The sequence below is a fragment of the Eptatretus burgeri genome, chromosome 4, assembly GCF_056783735.1.
Source record: "Eptatretus burgeri isolate ZD-2024b chromosome 4, Ebu_testis_v1, whole genome shotgun sequence".
NCBI classification, from domain to species: domain Eukaryota; kingdom Metazoa; phylum Chordata; class Myxini; order Myxiniformes; family Myxinidae; genus Eptatretus; species Eptatretus burgeri.
Window position 1 is genome coordinate 128321581 of NC_140964.1, and position 23672 is coordinate 128345252.

General features: G+C 43.0%; 1 protein-coding gene across 2 annotated transcripts in view; it reads right to left on the bottom strand.

Moving 5' to 3' along the window:
• Positions 1-23672, bottom strand: part of LOC147029082 (uncharacterized) — a 136785-nt gene that overhangs the window by 88636 nt on the left and 24477 nt on the right. Inside the window, exons 1-3 of one of the 2 annotated variants that reach the window (XM_085880024.1) lie at positions 20409-20908; positions 9194-9422; positions 2987-3240 (exon numbers count right to left, since the gene is read on the bottom strand). In XM_085880024.1, coding sequence (XP_085736150.1) covers positions 2987-3240; positions 9194-9422; positions 20409-20764 — 839 coding nt within the window. In that variant the 5' untranslated portion in view covers positions 20765-20908. Of the gene's footprint in view, positions 1-2986; positions 3241-9193; positions 9423-20408; positions 20909-23672 lie in introns of those variants that run through there. The other variant, XM_085880025.1, reaches the window with a different exon arrangement.

Consider the following 23672-nt stretch of genomic DNA (forward strand, 5'->3'; position numbering starts at 1 on the left):
TTCTGCTATACTGTTGGCCATTTCCCTCAGTTTCCAGGGATGTTTTATTTGTTCGGCCTCTCAGACTTGCTCTTGCATGTCTCAGCTTTTCACTTCCTTCCTCACGTCTTTGGTTGTTTCCAAGCTGATGTCCTCATTCTGCCTCGGCGTCGTCGTACTACTGACGTCCTCCGCTGAAAATACGTTACTGAAGTCATCGTTTAGTGCTTCAGCTTTGTCAGAATCGGTGTCTGTGGTTGTGCTTGTGGTTGTGAAGACTTGGCAGTCTTCTCCTCGCCTCTACATTGCTGTTGGTGTAACGTCAGAAATCTTTCGGATCTCTCCATTGCTGTTGATATAAGGTTTTTTTTTTTTTTTTTAGGATTGCCACTCAGGTTGTTTCCCAGTTCCTCCTCAAACTTCCCAGTCACCCTGCAGGTAGATTTCCTCAAATTCTTTCTCTGCCTAGCAAAGCACCTGTGGTCAATTACATTCCGACTATGCACGTACTTCCTCCAAAGTAGGTTTTTCCTCTTTGACATCTGCCACACCTCTTTTGTGATATACATAAGTGTTTCTCCTTTGAACCTTGCCAGGTATTCTCTTGGGAACTAACACATCAATACATCACTGGAATTCCTAAACAGACTCTATCGATGCTTGTGATCAACTTTTGCTCATCAATTTCCCTCCAAATTAGCTTAATTTACCCTAGTATCCATTTCCTCATAGTTTCCTCTATGGTAGTTAACACGATCTGACTTCTCCGCCTCCTTCAACTCTGTTAATAGCATCTATCAGGGATGCCTCTTCGCGATGGTTGCACCGCTCAATGCAAGGCAGGGGCCAAATATTCCCCATTCTTCTCTGCTGCCCGGATTGGGCAGGGCAGCACAGTCATGGTCAGAGTACCAATCGGTCTCTATGGACCGGCCCTCTCTCCTCTCTTCTCTCCCCAACTCTGTCATGACCCTGACTTTGTGAAGGTGGGGGTACACCATCCTGGATGTGTGGGATTTCTGGGTCACTCCTCGGAGATCAATCAGCTGCCTCCGTGTCACGGGCTTGTTTGAGAGAACTGTCCAGGGCCATTCAGCAACAACAACAGCAGCTCAATAAATAAGTTGAGCTGTCCTTACAAACAACAATGGCTGCTTCGTCCTAATGCTGGCTCACATCTTGAGCTTTCATGAATCCCTAATGATTGGTGATGACCAGATGAAGAGGACATGGATTCTTTCCAGCGCAGAATCACATCGGCTGGCTAACATGTTGGTGCAGAAACAATCCGTGCAAGATGCCCCCAAAATACGTGTGCTGGATGGTGCAGCGCTGTGCTAGTACGTACATCGAGCCAGTCTATTTCTCGGAAATTTATCTCTCCTATCACAGGGAATTTTGTCTCATTCCCTGCACATGCTGTTACTCGTAGCTCATTCGGTGCGATTGAGTTTTCGATACTGCTTGACGGACTTATATACAACCATCCAATAAGCAACCTGTCCTCCCCATGTAGACTTGAAGAGCACCATTGTGATTCCTCCAAGATGGATTCGATCATCACTTCAGATGCCTCCATTAGTTTTACCATAAATTGTTACTCCGCTGCTGTTGTTGTCGGATTCAATGTTCCTGAAGGCGTCATAGCTGTCTGTTCTGATAATGGTTGCTGATGGTTTTCTTAAGTGGTTCTTGAGTAATATTTCACTTTTCATAATTATGTCTGGATCATTCTCTTCTCTCCAATCACTTGCAGTTGTTTTATCTTATTGAACAAGGAGTCATCATTTGTGTGTGTGTGTGTGTGTGTGTGTGTGTGTGTGTGTGTGTGTGTGTGTGTGTGTGTGTGTGTGTGTGTGTGTGTGTGTGTGTGTGTGTGTGTGTGTGTGTGTGTGTGTGTTGTATGAGCACTTCCAGTTGATCTCCATCGTTTGCTACAACTTTTTCTGCCCCATTGCTTCCGTGACCTTCATTTAGTCATTCTTGGCTCAAGGCAGTCCAGGTAACGCAACATCCGCTTCACAATCTGCTTCACTACCTGGTATGCTCTCAAGATCCACAGGTAGTATGTGCATATCTATTGTTTCGAGTGAATTTCCTTCACTGGACTTCTCTTCTGTTTCCTTCTGCTTTCTACGTGGCTGTAGTTCACCATGCTCTTCCTTGGCTACCAGCGATTCCTCCTTCCTCTCTGCATCATGGTTATCTCCTTTTGGATGTCTCCTTGCTTTTGACCTCACGATCTTGCCTTGACGGATAAACAGATGCTGTTCACCAATGTCACACTTTCCACATGGCTCTTGCCTAAGCCCCTTTCTATATTCACGTTGCTGTTTCCTCATGTCAGGAGAGATGTTAGTGTCCAAATTGCTCCCATGAAAGAACATCACCAATGTAGATCCGTACTATAAAGGGTAAGCGGTCTGCGTGTTTGCTCGCATGTTCGACAACTTCTCTTACAGTTTTGGTTGACCTCAACCAAATTTGGCGTTCACACTCAGGGGCCAACATAAGGTGTTCTAAGGGCGTCGGCGTCATGTTACCCTGAGGGCTGTTCGTAGCGAAGGGTCAAACTGTCATTGAAAGTCGTTCGGGTGTAATGCGCCATACGAATGGATCTGTGTGGCTTGTACATCAAACAATGACGTCACATGCATGAAAATATTCAATCCATGTACTGCCAAAATTAGACTAGACTAGAGCCTCGTATTTCCGGCAAGGCCCAAATCCATAGACAAGGCAATGCGGTAAAGGGATGAATAAAATGGGGGATGGAAACCTATTTAGTGACATTTTTTAACAATAGTTACACAGTGAGGTGTCCTTTAACATAATATATCTATCGCTCATCCCTATCTCCTCTTACTTCATCCCCATCTCATTTACAGTGTACACGCACATTTGATAGTAAATGTAAATGAGCGAGCCACATTGAAAATTAAATTTGAAAAAAAGACAACACATGGAAGGTATATTGAAAAAAGGCCGAGTGTTTTTGGTGAAGCACCTTTGATCATTCAGAACTATGTCAGCGTCCTGTGGTCGGATGATTCTGATGTGACCCAGCGATGCAAGCCCCTCTGTGACATCAATAACATCTCCACCCCCAACTCCTCCAACATCTTCTACAGCATACAACAATGGTGCAGCCCCCCAAGCCACGGCCTCAGCCAGAGCTCGAATAAGCCCAGCACTAGCCCAGCGCAGGCCAAACAGTGCAAGACCTGGGGCACGAGGTGTTGATGGTGAAACCAGTAGATCCTATAGAAAGACAGTGAGGGTTGTGGTGTGATGATATAATAGATAGGAAACTATTAATTATTATTCAAACCAGTTTTTCACTGCACAGGAATTAGAAAAGGTTTTATTTCAAATATTTTGAAATCAGGCTGATATGAGTTTCACTTCTCATGGCATTAAATATCAAAAACAACCACGTCACTCAGTAGCGCGCATACCTTTGCTAAGCGAAACAGTTTACGTCTTGCATACCACTGATAGGCCGGATCTGTAGCCGGACCTGAACCAAAAATCTAATCTGCTTGTTCTTATCACCTATCCAAGTCCTCCACCAAGTTTCTTCCGAATCTGTCCATAACTTTTTGAGATATCGTGCTATAAATTGTTTTTGACCCCATCTCTCAATGATGAAGAATCAAATTCTAGCATCCGGTGTTGGATCTTCACCAAAATCGAAACATTTCGTCTTTGTCAAATACCCAACATGTCCATCAAATTTCATCCATAACTTTTTGAGATATAACTCTCTGGGTTGTGGTGTAACATCCTGGGTTGTGGTTAGACCTATAAGTTAAATATAATGAATGTCTGCACTTGGGGGTGGGGGGGGTGTATCTCTGGCTGACGGTACAGCGTACAATTACACTGAACAAAGCGACCAAGGAGGATGAAAGTATATGGGTGGAGTGAGAGAGAGAGAATAGTGTGGGGGGGGGGAGTCCTTACCCCACCTTTCCTGACAGGGGAATCTTTCCTGAAAGTATTTTTACTCGATATGAGGAAGTAACACAAAATTAAAAGGAAGACCAACTCAAATCAGATCATGAACCATGGTGGAGCAAGAAAGGAGGGGGGAGCGAGGAGGGGTGTGGGAGTGAGGAAGGAGGAGGAAGTGAGGATGGGTTGGAGAGTGAAGAGGGGTGAAAGAAGGGAAGGCAGCATGAGGGGAGGGAAAAGAAATGTGGAGGGTGCATCCAGACATAACCACTATCCGGTCACGTCCAGAGATAACCACCGTCAGGACATAACCACCATCCGGATACATCCGGAGAAACAAAGAGGGGAGGGAGAAGAAGGAAAGGGGGGAGTCAAGAGAAAGACGTATGGGAGGAGGGTGCTGCACTGTATTAGGAGGGGGTAGAGCGAGGATGGGACAGAGAGAGAGCGAGAGGGATGGGGCTAGGAGAGTCAGCAAAGAGAATATGTTATGCTTTATGAAGAACACACACACACAATATATATATATATATATATATATATATATATATATATATATATATATATATATATATGTATATATAATCAGGGTATCCCAAAAGTCACCTAGGAATTTAGAAATTAGATAACATTTCTGTTTTTTAATCATTTGTTTTTCATTTTTTTTCAGAATTTAGATTTACATTTGGAAATTACCCATGGAAAATTTCACAACTGAACGAAGAACCAACATCGTGGAATTTCATTTTAAATTTCATCGATCAATTATTCTGACCCAAAGAGCATGGACACCGAATAATTTCACGAAATTCAGAAATTTCTTGGCCATCACATTCTCCTGATTTGACGTCTCCCGATTATTTTTTTTAGGGCTACCTAAAGGAGTGTGTGTACATCAATAAGCCCCATACAATTCAGCAGCTCAAGGACAACATCTGTACAGAAATTCGAGGGCTGCAGCCAGAGTTATTGTCCGCTGTTATAGAAAATGCTGTCGAAAGAGCCCGTCTCTGTGAAGCCGAAAATGGAGGACATCTAAGCTGCATCATTTTTCATAAATAAAGCAAATTTATCTCGATTTTGTAAATTTTCTTTTGGTTTAAAAATAATCATAAATTATTAAAAAAAACAGAAATGCTCTTTAATTTCTAAATCCCGAGGTGACTTTTGGGACACCCTGCATATATATATATATATATATATATATATATATATATATATATAGTTGCGAATTCGCGCCCGCCGGGGTGCGATTGGCCGCTCGACTCGAATGGTGGCCGCCTCGCCCACCGGAACGGACAATGCTGTCGTGACCCTCTCGGAACAACGCCGGGAGCTTGTCATGGGTGGGGGTTTAACCCCACCACGACCGTGCCAATTGCCCACCCGCGCAGGATAGGGTTGCTCACCAAATTCGATCTACCTAGTACCTGCGCAGATGGTCGACCGGGCAATCGTACCTCGCCGCAGGCCGACTCCGGACACAAACCGTTTAAGCGGTCCGTTCCGTGCTATCGGGATAACCCAGCGGTGTTATCGTCGGCCTCGACGGTTCCGATTATCGGGCGTTTTAAGCTCACTACGAACCCTTTACGTGAAGCAGGATGGAGAGTCAATAAAGAAAAGACGAAGTGAAACGGGAAAACAGTTCACACAATGCACATTTATTACGCGACACACGGAAAGCACACATATACAGCCAAACAGTCAAAATGCACCTATATCAGTAAAACAAAAGAAACAATGACGCAGAGTTACTACCGAATACGCGTACGCACGGCAACACTTATACAGTTCTACTTTACAAGACACGGCGCCAACACACATTCACTCAAAAGCAAAGGAAAGAAGCCACCCTCAAAGACAAGGGGGCAGACGGGCATGTAGGCCAATATGTGCACGGGACCTGAAGGAGCGGCCAGGTCCGCGAGACCGGGAGTGTCCTACCCGCGTCCTCGTGACGCGTTGGCGGACGAGCTGCAGATGTGGCCGTGTGGCTGTGCCCCGACTCCGTGCTCCTTCGCGGGTTTCGTTGGCACGACGTTTGGAGTGGGGTGGGAATGGGGCCCCCTTTGTTGCACTATCTCAGCGCGGGGGAAAAGGGGGAATTGTTGTTGCCCTGGGGGAGGGAGAATGGCTGACTGGCTTGGGTCCCGCGACGAGCGATCTCCCACCGCAACCTCGTCGCCGACCGCCGTTCTTCTCGCTTCGGACCCGAGCTCCTTGGCCTCTTCCCACAACTTTCCTCGGCCAACTGCAGAACCCAACTCGATGCCTTCGCCACCCGACTCCACTCTCTGCCACACTCTGCTGCTGCTACACTCTGCTCTTCCAACCAAAAACTGACTCTGCCCACGATTCGGGTTGCGCTCGCCATTTTATAGGCCGGCAGGAGAAAACCATACGCAAATTTCCGGATCAGGATGTCCTCAGGGGCGGAGCCACGCTCGCCAATTGGACGGAGGAAAAGTGGGTGTGAACCTCCCCTGATCCAAGAATTTGCATATGTGGATCTCAAACAGACGCGCCTGGGGGCGGGGCCAAGCCGCTCCGTGCTTGCTAATTGGACGGATCAGAAGTGGGCGTGTAGCATTCTTGATCCGAATTCTCCCTCGGAAAGGCCGCTATTTGCACTCGCGGCTCGGTGCGTATCTTGAACGAGCCCAAGACAGCCCGACGCTCAGTGTTCACAGGTGGTGCGGGAATGGCCTTAGAAGGAGAGAGGTGAGGGTGGTGGAGGGTTTATCGGTGGTGGTTTGATGGTTATGGCGGTTGAGATGTGGTTGGTTCAAAATAAAGATAGAACAGAAAAACGGCTATCTCAATGCGTTGCAGCCCGAATGAATCACATAAATTCCCTCTAAACAACGGGTTTGGGGCTAACTACACATGTACTTAGAGTTCTCTCACCTACGGGCCCTGAATGGTGGTTTGCAAATTTCCACAGCCGTAACAATATATATATACATATATATATATATATATATATATATATATATATATATATATATATATATGTCGACACACACACACACACACACATACATACATATATATTAGTGCTTGGCCGATATCATCAATTCTTCAGGAATCGGCAGGTTGGAGTCGGTGTGATTACCGACTAGAGAACGTACTGTATACAACCCAAATACTTGAGGAGTTTTCATCACCCTTGTTTTGGGTGAATTTCAATAACCAAATTATGAAAACAATGTTGCAACACTTCAGAGAGATGTGCAGAAACATTAATCTTTATAGACAGCTGCCAATTGTCATGTGACTGGTGGAAAAAAAATTAGCTCTGTAATTTATAAAACACCTTAATACGGCAAACTGCTCAGAAATCGGATGTTATCAAATATATTTTGCTTTAAACTCACAAAGAGAAACCATATAACCTTTGTAAAGCACACCAGGTTCATATGAAATCACAAATTGCTTTATAAACAGTCACGAGGACAAAGGAAAACATGATCACCCGTACGCTGCTGAGGTTAAAAGTTAAAACCTCCACCACCCATCATCATCATAAGATACGGGATGAAACTTTGCCACCACGGCACCAGTAACCAAGCATGCAGGCATGCACACACATCCGCGGAGAGTCCCTTTACACATCCAAATCTACCCATATGTACCTCTACCTTTCAGCAACTGCCGACTGTACATCCTGATTGGGACAGGAACTGTACCTCTATCGACTGTAGGACTCTACAGTACTCAGCAAGTGGCTTCAGCACTCAAGCAAGCACTCCAATGAAATAGATGAGGTATAATGGCCAATTTGGCAACCGATAGCAAGCTAATTGATCAAAGCACATAACCACAAAAAACTAAACATTGCAGATTTCCTAACATTTTCAGATTTCACTCCAGATTTCGAGTTATTTAGTCCACGTAATCCAATCCTTCCAACCCAAGTTATATTTATATTATATAATATAATCAGTCTGTCAGAGTAGATCGTGGAAAATCATATCATATAATGCATGAAATCGCTCCAAGTTACTATATAATTTGAAAACTGTTACACTTACAAAAGTGATTTTTTTTTTTTAAACAAAACAGCAATTCATAGGTATGTAGATGAGGCATTCGATGGTATGAATGAGGAAAGTGAGGAAAAAAAAACATTTTGAGCACTTTATGATAAATAAATCGTTGTGGCCTGTTCCCACTCAAGGTATTGTTGAGCAGGCCGAACAAAATGGCGATTTAAGACCTCAGTGAGGTGACCGAGAATGCGCCTTAAAACCCCAGTGAGGGAGAGTGAGGATCGCCTGATTAAGGATATAATTAAATAAGTCCATTAACTATCTTCAAAAGTGGTTTTTCAATTAACCCAAACACCCAATTTACACTGATGCACTCCTTTGGAATTCTCTTAGTATGTATGCAAAGTTTCAGGCCACGAGGTCTCATGGTTTTGGAGTTATGGAGGACACACACACACACACACACACACACACACACACACACACACACACACACACACACACACACACACACACACACACACACACACACACACACACACACACACACACACACACACACACACAAACACTTATTAGCATAGATACATAGCATCAGTGCTGCTGAAGCAGTTTCCATGGCGAGAGTTACAACCCTGGATGGGTCACTACTCTGATACAGAGAGTCAGGGCACAAATCTGTAATTTGTTTAGGGTGCCAGCGATGGCTCGCCTACTCTTTGTGAAGGATATCATGGGATCTTTAAAGTCCACCAACTAACGTTGGTAGATGAGACGCCCGGTTTAACATCTATCAAGACCAAATGGGATGGGAAAATTGTCATTTTGCAAAATGAATACCAGTAACCAAAATGCCTGTAAGAATGCCCGCCATAACTATCAACAATAGTCTTGCACACATTAAACAATATGCCTTCCTAAATCCTCCGAGTGATTTGGCATTCCCTCAACCTCTGACTTATATGACCCATGTTTTTCCTTAATAAATGAAGAAGACTGAAAACTCAAAACAAAACACAAGACAAGCTTGTCTAAGGGTATATATTGCGGTGACGTAAAGTACGCCTGCGTGACGTCACTGATGATTTCCCCTAAATATTTAAACCTTCAGAATTGTTAGTAGGTGAACATACAGCACGTCGTTAAGGAACAACGAAGATGAGGAAGAGGAAGAATGAAAGAGAGATCTCGGATTGAAAACGTGATGATGTGCAAGGAACAAACCACACACAACCAGATGAAAATATGCAAACAAGCTCTACCAATGGAGATGTTCGCTCCATGGCCGCTGCAAGTCGAGTGGTCGAACCAGATTCTTTCCCTCCGGTGAAGGGAGTCAGGTGACTCTGTTGTGAGCCACCATCCACTCGTCCAGCCGAAACGGACTCTCCGGTGCCCCCGACTGGTAACGCAACACTTGCGAGTCCAGCCATGGGAAGGAAGGTAGTCCCACTCGACTGCTCCGGTAGGAATGTGTTCGATGCAGAGACTCTGGCAATGCAAGACACAAAGGTACACACATTCAAACAATCGTAACAAAGAGACAATATTTCCAACAAATTCTTTCATCCCCACGACGGCCACTCCAGGAAAACTTTTATGAAATGTAATAAGTGTTGTTTGCAACATTTAGTCGCAGAAGAGCTGGGGGCGGATGAGGAGGAGAAAAGGCTCTGTGGTGCTGGATTGAGGTACAGTGGGGAGTAATAAGAGAGGGGGCAGAAGGCAGTTGAGGATTTGAGGAGGTAGAGTGATGAGATGGAGGAGAGAGGGCAGGGGAAGGAGGCAGCTTTTTGGATGTGAGGGGGGGGGCAACTTTGAGTAGGGTGAGTGATAGTCCTTCGGTTCTACTAAAAAAACAGGCCAACGACCTGCCTCCTATTTGAGAGCAATGTACCTTGTACTTCTGCCTCATTGTTGGAGATGTCAATAATGTTGAGAGCGTAAGATTCCACGCCCCCTCCTCTGGGGGGGGAAACCACCCCAAGGAAAACCACCCCCCTCCCAAAATCTCTGTCCTCCCCTCCCCCTTTCTTCCTGTTCTTCAAAGCAAGAGGGCATTCTTACATCATTACAATTATTTCTTCATTATCTCATTAAAATGGTGTAATATTTAATTCTCTTTCCCATCTCCTATCCACATTAATATTATCTGCCATTTAATCCCAACTTCACCAACTCCAAAGAGTTCTACCCCCCTCATAACCTGCTTTCCCACCTTCCCAACTTCTTCTTTCACTGCATTCACAAACTTGGGAGTTGAGAGATATGTGTGACGAGAACAATTATCCATAATACCTTCAGGTCCCTATTCACAATCTCGCAAGATATGTCCCACGGAAATTCCATGGCATTGCCACTCTCAAGTGATTGTGAGTAGTTCAATTGTTTCAATAAATGATCCTAAACTAATTATCTTATTTGTGATGCTTAAGTATAACGTTGAAATGAGATAGCGACAACAAAAAACAACAACCTTCAATTCACAATCTCACGAGATGACGGAATCTTGTGATATTTGTGATGAAGCGACGAACAGACAGACGTGACAAGTGTATTATTATTGATATATTTTGGTTCTTCAAACAATGAGGATGAAGGAGAAGGAGTAGGAGTAGGAGTAGGAGTAGGAGTAGGAGAAGGAGAAGAAGAAGAACAAGAAGAAGAAGAAATGGGAGCACCTGAAGGAAAAGGAAAAGATAATTTTCCACTTTCTGGTTGCTTCGTTCTCCAACTGAATAACTTGAATTTGAGTGTAAACCTTTTTTCACACGATACGAGTCTCAGCGTGTAAAATAACTAAAGTAGAATAGAGTTGAACCCACTGGAAAAGCTGCAACAAAACCCCACATTTGCCTTTTTTGGAGAATTTCTGTAAATATAGAATCAAAATTCCTGAAGGCTTCTTCTTCCTATTTTCGCATCGAGTTGCATATGCTGCAGTCTCGGAACAACTTGGCTGGAGTGAGCATGAAAATGAGCATGAAAACCCAGAAACCCAAGAACTTGAACAAGCGTGGGACACAGCGCGGAGGCAAAATAGATGGTCAGAACAAGCCTTTCAATCTTATGAGCAGGTCCAGAACAAGCTTTGAAAGTCAGTGGGAAGGAAGGGTGCTGGTAGTGATGGGACTAGAAATGTCTAGTGGGTGAGTGGGTGAGGAGGAGGTGGGAGTCAGAGCAAGGGGAAGGCATGGGGTTGGAGTAGGGACGCTGTGGAGACCAAGGCATTTGGGATAATTGGTATCTCCCACAGTGACGCTGAGTCTTTGGGCCTCTCACTCTCTCACTGCAGGCAGGTCGGTGGTCTTTCTGTCTTCTACCGTCTCCTCTCCTGTCTCGCCCCCCCCATCTGCTCTGTCTGCGATATGCCCCCCACCCCATATTGCCGTAGGGCGCTCAAGTTTCTGCCAGCAACCCCCTTCTGGCAAAACTACCAAAATCACGAATCACTGCTCACCTTCACTCTTATATTCCTTTTTTTCCCCGCATTTGGAATAAACTCCATCACTCTCTTCAATCCCATTCTTCTCTCCAGGCCTTCAAAAAAGCTGTTCACCACCACCTCTTATCTTCCACCATCCAAAACCTCGATTTTTTCTACCCCCATTAATCCACCCCAAACCCACCTCCTTTAAATTCCCTGCTTTCCTTCCTGAAAGTCCCTGTAATGTCCATATTGTATTCCCCATGTTCCCCGTCCCATCCCTCTCCCTTCCACAGATCTCCTAATGTCTCTGTTCCCCACTGTTTTGTCCTTCCCACTCCCACCCCTCTTGTTTCATGCCCCCCCCTTGCTGTGCATTGTATGGTAGCTCTCATATGAGTCTTGACAATGTAGACAAAAATAAAAAAGCACCTCTCCTCTGGTCCAACTCCTTTTGTTCCCTTCACTCTCTAACCCTCCACAGCACCTCTATGATGCACACCTTCTTCAATTATCCCACTCCACCTCTCCTGTTTTGTTCATATAGTCATCCTTTTGTTGGCTTTAAGTAGTTCAGACACGTCTTTTGTGGAACTGTCTTCCCGTGGCTGTTCAATTCCACTCCTTCCATTAAGGCTTCAAAAGCAGGTGGTGCACTGCCATCTCAGGTCATCCCCCATCCCTACCCGCAATCTGATATATCCCCATTAACTCGAAATAACCAAATCCAACCCTCTTACTTGCAGGTGTGTTTCCTCCCCTCTGCTTTCTCCTATTTTCCTGTTCTTTCATTCCTTTGCTTGTGTCCATCTGAAGCTCAACTACCCTACCCTCTGTGACCTCGCTCTTCCATGATCTTCGATCTTGTATAGAATATCGAATTTGTCTTCAAATGCGTTGCTGGATATGTCTCCGCTCGTGTTCAATGTCAACCCACTGTTGCGTCTGATCTGCACGAGAGATCACCTGAAAAATTAAAGGTAACATGAGAGACAGCAAGAGACAAAAAAGATAAATAAGTGAAAGTGAGAAATCATCAGATGCTTCCAACTGGAGTTATGGTCTGCAAAATGATTTTCTAACGGCACATGATCTTTGACCTTTTGAACTCAAAATCTATTCAGTTCATTCCTGTATTACAATCCATACTTGTGCCAAGTTTGGTTGAAATCCCTTCAGTGGTTCGTTCACAAGTGATCTTGAGAACAAAAAAAGAAACCCAACAACAGATGGATGGATGAACAGACAAACCAACAACATAATGCCTCTGACCTTTGGCTGCGGAGGCATAAAAACAAGGCTGTTCTATCTGCTTACAATGCTTGTGGACATGAAAGATATTTTAAGGCATTGCTTGCAACCACCAGAGCTAAATTCCAAGTCATTGCATTGATTTCAGAAGGATTACCCAAATCCTAATCATCAAAACCTCTCCATTCCATCAGGATTTGGCAAGTACAGTGTTGCCAGTTTTTTTTTTTGGTTCTGTTTTTACAAGTTTGAGGCTCATGGAAGAGTGAGCGGATGGAGGCTATGAACTCACAGAGGGACAACAGTCAGACAATAAACAAGATAATGAACAAATAATAATCCAATGTCACCCGCAGGGTGACCCGTATCTTGCCAAAAGGTGAGCACGTGTGACTTCTTTAAGGTCACACTGAGGTGAACAGAGCTGCTATCCACCAGGAGCGACTCCTTGAGGAATATCTGCCTACGACAGATTCCGATGAGAATCGTTCTACAGAGTAACCATGAAAAATATGCTTTTGCCTCATAACGTCACCAAATGACGTCATAATGTCTCAAGCTTGACATATCTAGAAAGCACTCATCGAGGTGTTCAATTTGAGGTACTACACGATATGGTTCCTAAAACTTGAAAATTTGACCTTGGGGTCAAATATGTTTGACCTTAGGCGCTAACCATGAAGGTCAAGGCCAATCGCCACCAAAAATTAATCAGCTGAGCGCCAGACCATGAACTATATTCCCATGAAGTTTGAAGACGATCCGATCAAAATTACTCAAAAAATAAGGGTTTCGTCGACTCCCCTGATTTGCGACAAAGTGACCTTGACCTTTGACCTTGACCTTCAAAATTTTGTGCGCTGAAAGGGACCTCTATAGGCCTCTGATATGCGAAGTTACAAAAATTTCCAATGATAACTGTGCTCTGCAGAATTTTTTATCCGTGATTACAGACAAACAAAAAAAACAAAAAACATACAAGCTGACTAACATATCTTGCAAAAACTTCGTTTTGGCAAGATAATAAAATAAAAGAGGGAATAAGGGAGGATACACAACAATCTAGAAGAAATAGCGAAGGGCTAGGCAAGGACAATGTGGGTAAAAAAGATGATGGGCATGGATAGGGGAACGACATGACATTGTGGATATTCTGTGGCTATAATTACAGGGCGCCTTCAACCCATTAACACCAATCATGAGTGCTTTCTTCTGATGAGATGACCAATCATCAATTTGATGAACTACTAACAATAGATATTGGTTTCAATGCGTCGTAACTCACAAGTTACATCCTCAGTACTTGGCCAAAACCTTCTGTTAAGCAGTACTTGGACATGTTTCAAGGTCCCATGACACACAAAAGTACTGAAATTGCATATATATATATATATATATATATATATATATATATATATATATATATATATATATATATATATATATATATATATATATATATATATATATATATATATATATATATGTCCTACAGGAGTTTTTCATCGTGATTTCTGATCTGACAATGTTTTTTTTCACAATAATCGTTCTATAAAATGTAAAATAAAAAAACAAACCTCTTCGGGAACGCCCCTAAAAATTCTGCCGAAATCTACTGAGCGACACGTAACCCACATGACGTCATCTCCAGAACAACAAAGGCTGCACGCAAATTACTCGGGTTGGTGGTCTACGTGATTGTATTGGCTTTCTGTGTGTTTCCACATTCGATTGGTCGACTCAAACGCTTCGTTCATTTCTGCTTTAAAAAAAAATCAAACATTTGGTTTTGAAGAATGGATGACATGGACTTTGATTTGTCTGGTAGTGACAGTGAGTGTGAGAGAAATGAAGGATTTTGGTCTGAATCAGATGGAGAATTATCGGATAACGTAGTCGGGGGAGGTGAAGTTCAGGCAGCTGGAAATGGAATACGGCCTTACCAGTTCGAGCCCGAAGCAGGACAAGCAGAGGAAACTGGCGATGAAATTCCCAGCGTTCATGATGATCGGGAGGACATCGAAGGAAGACTTGGCAATAAAAACTGGTTAGACTAAATCCTATTCGTAATTCAATAATGTAAATTCTACTTGCATACTGCTCGATATCAGAAATATTTTAGTGAGGTGACGTGACCAGCGCAGCGGGCGAATGAATCGCAAGCAAGGCCAGCCCATGTCATCGGCCGTATCTCTCCGCGCATAAAACGAAGCAATCTCGCTGTCCGGATACGATGAAAACTTGTGTGCAGAACACACCTTGCAACACAATTGTCTAGAGTAGTCCGATAAATCTGACGTTCTGTTGCATTTTTATTTATTTTATTCCTACTGTCCTCATGTAGCGCCAGTGGAAAACAACAAAGAAAAGAGAAAAATAAAAGAAAGCTACAGCACGTCAGATTTATCGGACTAGTCAGACGGACGACGGATTTATCGGACGACATTGCTTTTGATGATGGGTACTGCATCAGGTTTCAGCCTCCTCAACTTCTTCAAACTGAACAGCGAATAGAGCACGTGATCAAAGTCACTGTCTTTGAAGTGGGCGCTGCAAATGACGCTCGTGTCGCTGGGGCCTTTCCAGTTTCCCCTCGTCAGCTTCACTTTAGATGTCCATATTCTCTGAAGATTCTCATCTTTCGGGAATACATGAAGGTTTACACCACACCGTCTTTGGTTGTATTGCTGCATCCTGCTACGATACATCTTGCAGGCATTTTCGAAAGTGAGGCTAAAACTATTAAAAACTTTCGTGAAACAATCACAGGAATTAAGACGATCAGTGAGATAGCAAACGCATGTGCACAATGCATTTGTATGTACTTTATACGGCAAGCGACATCTCATCAATCGACTCTGAGCGAGTCGCGTTCTGGAGATGACGTCAATGGTCACGTGACCTGCGGTTCGCTGAACTCCACTTTTTTGAGGGGTGTGGCACAGCAAGTTGTTAAAAGCACTACAAATGTTCAAAATATTGGTCTAATTATCCCATTGTCGATTTTAAAAAAGAAACATGGGTGATTTCTTCACCAGGAAGGTCAAGTTAATATATAAATAACCAGAAACTTTTGAATTACATGGGACCTTTAAGAGGGTGGTGTATAAGTGTGGTGTATAAGACTGCTTCAATGGCGCCAAACTTCCGGAATTGTTTGTTTTAACAATCTTTGCAATCATTATCTTATTTAGATTGAAGTATTTATTTAACTCTGCATGGGGTAACGTGTTCTATGAACTCTCAAGTTGTTGATGTGTAAATTGCAAATACAGGGTGTCCTCGCTTAACGTCGTTTCGTCGTAAACGCGTGTAATAATTAGGTACCAAGACTTCAAAGAATGTCGTGATTATTGTCGGACAACTTGCTATAACGTCGCCGGTCAGAGAACACAACTATAAAATTTATAGAAATGTCACGGAAAGTCTTCGGTACTCCGATGAAATTTATAAAGAAAACAGGAGACAGAGCACCAAGCCGTCACCATGGATGCTTTTCTTTTTCAGGACAGAGGAAAACGGTCATGTCAACAGCAGGCAGAAGCCTTCACATCGGAGGACGACGAGGAGGAGGATGAGGGCGATGACGATGACGAGGATGAGGACGAGGGCGACGACGATGACGAGGAGGAGGAAGCAGCAGCCTTTGAGGACCCCCAGTCAGCTGGGGAAGGAGGAGAACCCTCCGGGTCTTCGTGCGTCGCCGCCCTCCACCATCCACCATCCACTATCCACTCTCCACCATAAAGGGTGATTTTTTTTAATTTTTGTTGAAGTTTATTTTCCATTTGTTTACAGTATACTACTGTATTACAATGCACAATACAGAATAAATAGACAATGAAAGTGTGTTAATTTATTTAAATGTGATACATTTAATGGGGGTGAAGGAACCTAACATACGTATTTCTTTTATTTCTTATGGGATAAATTGATCCATTTAACGTCGTTTCACTTAACGTCGTGGTTTTAACGAACGTAACCATGACGTTAACCGAGGACAGAGCGTAGATGATTCAACCAGCAAGTTGGTGCTTTATATGAAACAGAATGTTGGAAGATAACTGAAAGGATTGAAAATCAACTTGAGAGATTTTCGGCAGAAATATCTACTGATGGTCCTCGAGATGTTTTAAGAAATTTTTTTTAATGAGAAACCAAAGAAAATAACTGGCCAGAAAGACATTATGGAGGAGGAAAACTAAGAAAGTGTAGATGGATAGGCCATTTCTTAGTAAAGGGAGATGTTTTGACAAGGGAGCCATCATTTGGTCAACAACAGTAAAGAGGAAGGTTGATTGAGCACCCTTGACTTGGAGAAGGATGATGGAGCAAGCGATGAAAGATTGTGATGTCATGAACTTCGAAGAAGCAGCAGAGTTAGCTAAGATCAGAAAGCGCTGGTGTGATACGGTATGAGCCGTGGATGTGAAGTGCATAATGGGACAAAGTTACATTAAAAACAACTTGCCTTGCCATCTCGTGGTGGATCACACCATGTTCAAGCACTCCCTTCAACAACTTGCCTTGCCATCTAGTAATGTATCACACCATGCTCAAGCACTCCCTTCAACAACTTGCCTTGCCATCTAGTAATGTATCACACCATGTTCCAGTACTTCCTTCAACAACTTGCCTTGCCATCTCGTGGTGGATCACACCATGTTCCAGTACTTCCTTCAACAACTTGCCTTGCCATCTAGTGGTGGATCACACCATGCTCAAGCACACTCTTCAACAACTTGCCTTGCCATCTCGTGGTGGATCACACCATGCTCAAGCACTCCCTTCAACCACTTACCTTGCCATCTAGTGGTGGACCACACCTTGTTCTCGCACTCCCTTCACAGGTGCGATAAGCAACCTACGATAAGCAACAATAAAGTGAAGTGAAAGTGAATGATAAACTATTATTTAATTTTCTGCTCCATTTTTGCTCTGCTCAAGAAAAAAAATTTGAACTTGCAGTTTTACCTGCCACCTTGCTAATACAACGTCATCTTTCAGCTTGAAGGTACAGAACACAAAGATGCCTCAAAAGACCCCGGAAGCATTGATCTGAACCCTTACAAGGTTGCCCCCACTATTAAGATTTTGTCATTACTGACTGTACAACAAACTCAGACACACGGATGACTTGTATGGAGTATTTCTCAATAATCAATCAATCACCTGTTTATAATTAAAATAAACCGTAGTATTGCTTTTTGCCTTTCCTCTTGTCTGTCCTTCTAGTATTTGGAAATGTTTTACAAAAACTGCAGCATTATTACAATTATCATGCATAGTCATCATGAATAGAGGGCTGGCAGGATGGCCTGGAGGGATGCTCACTCGACTGTGAGCTATCAAGCCTAGGTTCGAATCCTGACCCAGCTCTTGGTGCTTCACATGCAGGGTGATTCATCAAAGTGTGTGCCATCTATCGGATGGACGTTAAACCGGGCGTCCTGTCTTCGAGCATTACTTGGTGGATAAAGGCCATATGTATCATGCATGGGAATGTAATTACTGCTGCTATGATAACAGTCATCTCAATTCATTATCAAAGTATGGGTGCAACAAGGACAGCGTGCACACTGTTTCTGCCAACTGAGATATCTTCTCTGGCATTGTTCCAACTCCGAAAGCCACCCATAGCGAATCGAAAAAAAGAAAATTAAATCAAAAGTAAGTAATTCAATCATGTTGGAGAAACAGACTTTTAAAAATGCAGTGCAAACATTACCGTAGAGCACATGCCCCCTGATCGCTCAACCCACAGCCTCACACACCTAAGGAGTGAAAATTCAAGGAAACTTTGTGCCGGCCACCACTAGTTGAAATTTATTGATTTATTTATTTATTTCCTGGGAGGAAACCCTACACACCAGGGTATACATAGACAGAACACTCGGTTGTGAGATTATCTCGAGTTGCATCCGAGCCTATCTCCGGGGGAACATCAAAATAACTAATTGAAGTCAAGACACAAGAAAAGATGTCGTCATCACGTGACAACTACAAGACTTCCAGGTTGCCCACTCGGGTGATCATTGACCACTCTACACGTTGAGGCGAGATCAACAGGATGATTCATTCCTTTGTACCAAGACCTTTAAGATCATGGGAATCTCCCGCGATGAAGCTGAATCGATGGGATTATCACTTTCACATCGCAGAGAGGTTTGGTGGTTTCTCTGTTGTCTACCGCCTCCTTTCTGGTCTTGCACCCTTTGCTCTTTCTGTGTGGCCCACCTCAGGTTCACCGTTACGGTGGACGCGGTTCACCGTTACCCCGTCCGAGTAAAACTGCCAAAATCCAGAACCACCATCTATGAAATCCAGAACCACCATCTATGAAATCCAGAACCACCATCTCTGAAATCCAGAACCACCATCTATGAAATACAGAACCACCATCTATGAAATCCAGAACCACCATCTATGAAATCCAGAACCACCATCTCTGAAATCCAGAACCACCATCTATGAAATCCAGAACCACCATCTACAAAATCCAGAACCACCACCTATGAAATGCAGAACCACCACCTATGAAATGCAGAACCACCACCTATGAAATGCAGAACCACCATCGATGAAATGCAGAACCACCATCGATGAAATGCAGAACCACAATCGATGAAATACAGAACCACCATCTATGAAATCCAGAACCATCATGTCTGAAATGCAGAACCACCATCCATTAAATCCAGAACCACCATCCATGAAATCCCGAACCACCATCTATGAAATTCAGAGCCACCACTCCTGCTGTGCAACTAACTTCCACATTCTCTTCAACCTGATTCTTCCCTGGGGAACGTTTATATTTCCAGGTCTTCGTATCATGACAAATCTTCAAAATCTTCACCAACATCTTAGATAATCTCAAATCCAAAACCATTAACCTTTTCTATTCTCGCTCGTTAACTCCCACTTCCCCCACCCCAAGCCCTCCCTTTTTCCAAGTTTCCAGTTTTTCATTCTTGATAGTTTTAGGCTGCATCCATCTTATGCACCATCTACATCCTCCACGAGCCCTCATTCCCCCCACATCCCTTATCCCTCGAAATCTCCTTCTATTTTGTCCCTCAACCCAGCTGTGGGTGTGCTTATACCCCGTCTCCTTTTGTTCTGTTCCATCCTGATCCATCCTATGTTCCCACCTCCTCCATGAGCCTCGACATTACATTCAAAACAAAACGTTCCCCACGTTTCCAGCGAGTGGTCTCTCTGGGTGAGTGGAATGCCAATCATTCGGGGTACACTGAGGATGCATGAAATGTGAGCCGTTTACACGGAAGACCTTCCACCAAGTTGACCATCAGTTCGGTGAATGCGCGTTATCCCAGAAAGGGAAAAGTTTGTGGAATATTTTCAGCACCTGCGGTCGTGATAGCAAATGGGGCCGATAGGGGGCGGTGAGAGCCGCAGCTTAAAGTAATCAAATTTAATCTAAACACACGGTCGGGACTAGAGCTCGGCCGTGGCACCAGCACACCGGAGCCAAAACCAAAAGACCCCCCCGTGCCGCTTGTGGGAGGTTACCAGGGAACCGCGAGAGGGTCTAGCCGCACTCTGTCCGTCACTTCCTCCGATGTAACCCCGCTCGTCATGCTCTCATCACATTCCCCCCTAATCTCGGCGTTAGAAGCACAATAGATTATAATGGCGGCGCGGAGTCGGGAGGGAGCGAAGCAAAGGGCGACTCGAGGAGGTTCGGGAAGGCACGACCAGAGTCGAGTGGGTGGAGGGACAACGGCAGGGGACAGTCGGAAGGGGTTTGTATATATCTCGTCGTTCGGACTCACTGTTCGCGGAGTAGCAGCTTGTTCCGACTGCGATGGTAGCACTCCTTGGCCTGGCGGGCATTCGCCCTGCGGCGAATGAGCAGCTCCACACAGGCGGCACATCGACACGGTTGGTAGGGACAAGCATGCCCTGCCAGGAAGGAGTCCGCGCCATGCAGGAGGCAGCGCTTGCACGTGGGCGCCTTGCGCTTGGACACTCGCACAGGACTCGAGACATACACGTTGTCCGCTTCGCGTCCATCGTGATCATTACTCCGTCCACTCGCACCACCTTCGGTGTCGATTTCGTCCACTTCATCGACACCGCCATCGTCGAGTCCTCCAACCTGAACCACCTCCCACTGACCGTCCTCCATGTCCCCCTAAGATCTTCTGCCTCACTCCCGCAGAATTAGATTAACTGAGACAGCGCCTAGCGTCCGCCCAGCGCTCTAACACTATAAATGGCTTTCATCTCCCTCCACCCGCCCCGTCCTCCTCCGTTTTGTTGTATACCAGCGTTGAGAAACTCTTCAGAATCATAACGGGCCGGAACGAACTTCCTCACTGTTTCGCTCTAAACCACTGTAAGTAACTTGGCATCGCCTGCACCCAACTCGATCAACTTGACTCAAACCATTCCCATACTTGCATCTCATCATTATCATCACCGATTCTCTCTCGCTCTCTCTCTCTCCCCCTCCTTTATCTCTCTGTCCTCTATCCCTCTCTCTCCCTCTCTCTCTCTCTCTGACTGATGCAAAGTTAACTTTACAAGAGTACTTTCAAAGTGTTCCATGACATTGCAGGTAACGGTGCATGCAAGTGAGAACTTCTTCATCCTTGCATGCTGGAAACCTTAACAGCCACCAAATCAACAATTACCTTGGCAAGGCAACCCTGGAACACTTTGAAGAGCCAACAGAAATTCTTACATTCTAAACTAACCTGAAGAATCGACGAACTTTTAACCCTCGTCACCAAAGTGGTAAACCCGACATTGTTTACATCGATTACACCACAGGGTGGCTTTGGTGGACAAATGTACTTTTGTAGACAGGGACTTCCACGGATGAAACCGGACAACTCAGATGTACCAAACTCTGTTATAAAGTGTCGGAGCTGCCAAACAAGTGTATTGGCAAGGGTTACACTAGGTGGTTTGCCTTTGCCTTCCCAGCAGGAGTTAGGGTGGGAATTTGTAATTTGTTCAGGGTGCCAGTGATGACTCGCCTAATCTTCCTGAAGGACATCATGGGATCTTTAATGTCCACCATCTCATGCCAGCAGATGGGACGCCCAAATTAATATCCATCCGATGGATGGTACACGCGTGGTTGAATCACCTTACCTGTGAAACAATGGGATGACAGTTTACAGCTGGGACAGGATGACGTCTTAGAGGCGAGTAGGACATCCAGCCTGTCCAGTATACAGTACATATATATATATATATATATATATATATATATATATATATATATATATATATTATAAATAAAATATATATACATACATACATACATACATCACATTTAAATTGTACATATATTATAGACGTACTCACATTGTAATTGTACATATTTTATACATGCACTCACATTCTAATTGTACATATTTTATACACGTACTCACATTCTAATTGTACATATTTTATAAATGTACTCATATTCAAATTGGACATATGTTATACATGTACTCACATTATAACTGTTGATATACACATACATTCTAATTGTACATATTATATAAACGTACTCACATTACAATTGTACATATTTTATACACATACTCACATTATAATTGTACATATTTTAAATACATACTCACATTCTAACTTTATACTGTATTGACATACTCACATTCTATTTGTACACACTTTAGAATACGTACTCATATTCTAATTGTACATAATTTATCCATGTACTCACATTGTCACTGAACATATTTTATCCATGTTCTCACATTCTAATTGTACATACAGTATTTTAAACACGTACTCACATTGTAATTGTACATATTTTACACATGTCTTGACATTCTAATTGTACATATTTATGCACATACTCACATTCTAACTGCATATAATTTATACACATATTCACATTCTAATTGTACATATTTCACACATGGACTCACATTCTAATTGTACATATTTTAAACATGTACTCACATTCTAATTGTACATATTTTATACACCTACTCGCATTCCAATTGTAGATAATTTGTACACGTACTCACATTCTAACTGAACAAATTCTGTGCACATACTCACATTCTAATTGTACATATTTTATACACATACTCATATTCTAATTGTACATATTTTATACACCTACTCGCATTCCAATTGTAGATAATTTGTACACGTACTCACATTCTAACTGAACAAATTCTATGCACATACTCACACTCCAATTGTACATATTTTATACACATACTCACATTCTAACTGAACAAATTCTATGCACATACTCACACTCTAATTGTACATATTTTATACACGTACTCACATTCTAATTGTTAATATTTTATTCACATACCCACATTCTAATTGTACATATTTTATAGACATGTTCACATTCTAATTGTACATGATTTATACACATACTCATATCCTAATTGTCCATATTTTATACAAGTACTCACATTCTAATTGTACATGATTTATACACATACTCATATCCTAATTGTCCATATTTTATACAAGTACTCACATTCTAATTGTGCATACTTTATGCACATACTCACATTCCAATATATATATATATATATATATATATATATATATATATATATATATATATATATATATATATATATATATATATATATATATATATATATATATATTTTGTACACGTACTCACATTCTAACTGAACATATTTTATGCACATACTCACATTCTAATTGCACATGTTTGGTATATGTACTCATATTCTAATTACCTTCGCATTCTGCGAAAGGTTATGTTTTGGTCGGCGTGTATTTATTTATTTATTTATTTATTTGTAATCTTGTGATTCGTATAACTCAAAAAGTATTAAACCGAATTGCATGAAATTTGGTGGGATGATTGGTTATTAGCCAGGAAGCATTCGATTAGATTTTGGGATCGTTCGGGTCAAAGGTCAAGGTCATGAAAAGGTCAAAATCGTCTTTTTACGATAACATGGTCAATTTTTATTCAATTTGCATGCAACTAACACCAAAATGTTCAGAATTCAACGCCTCATCTTGTGATATGCAATATGACACAATGACGCCCAGACTCTTGTTACCGG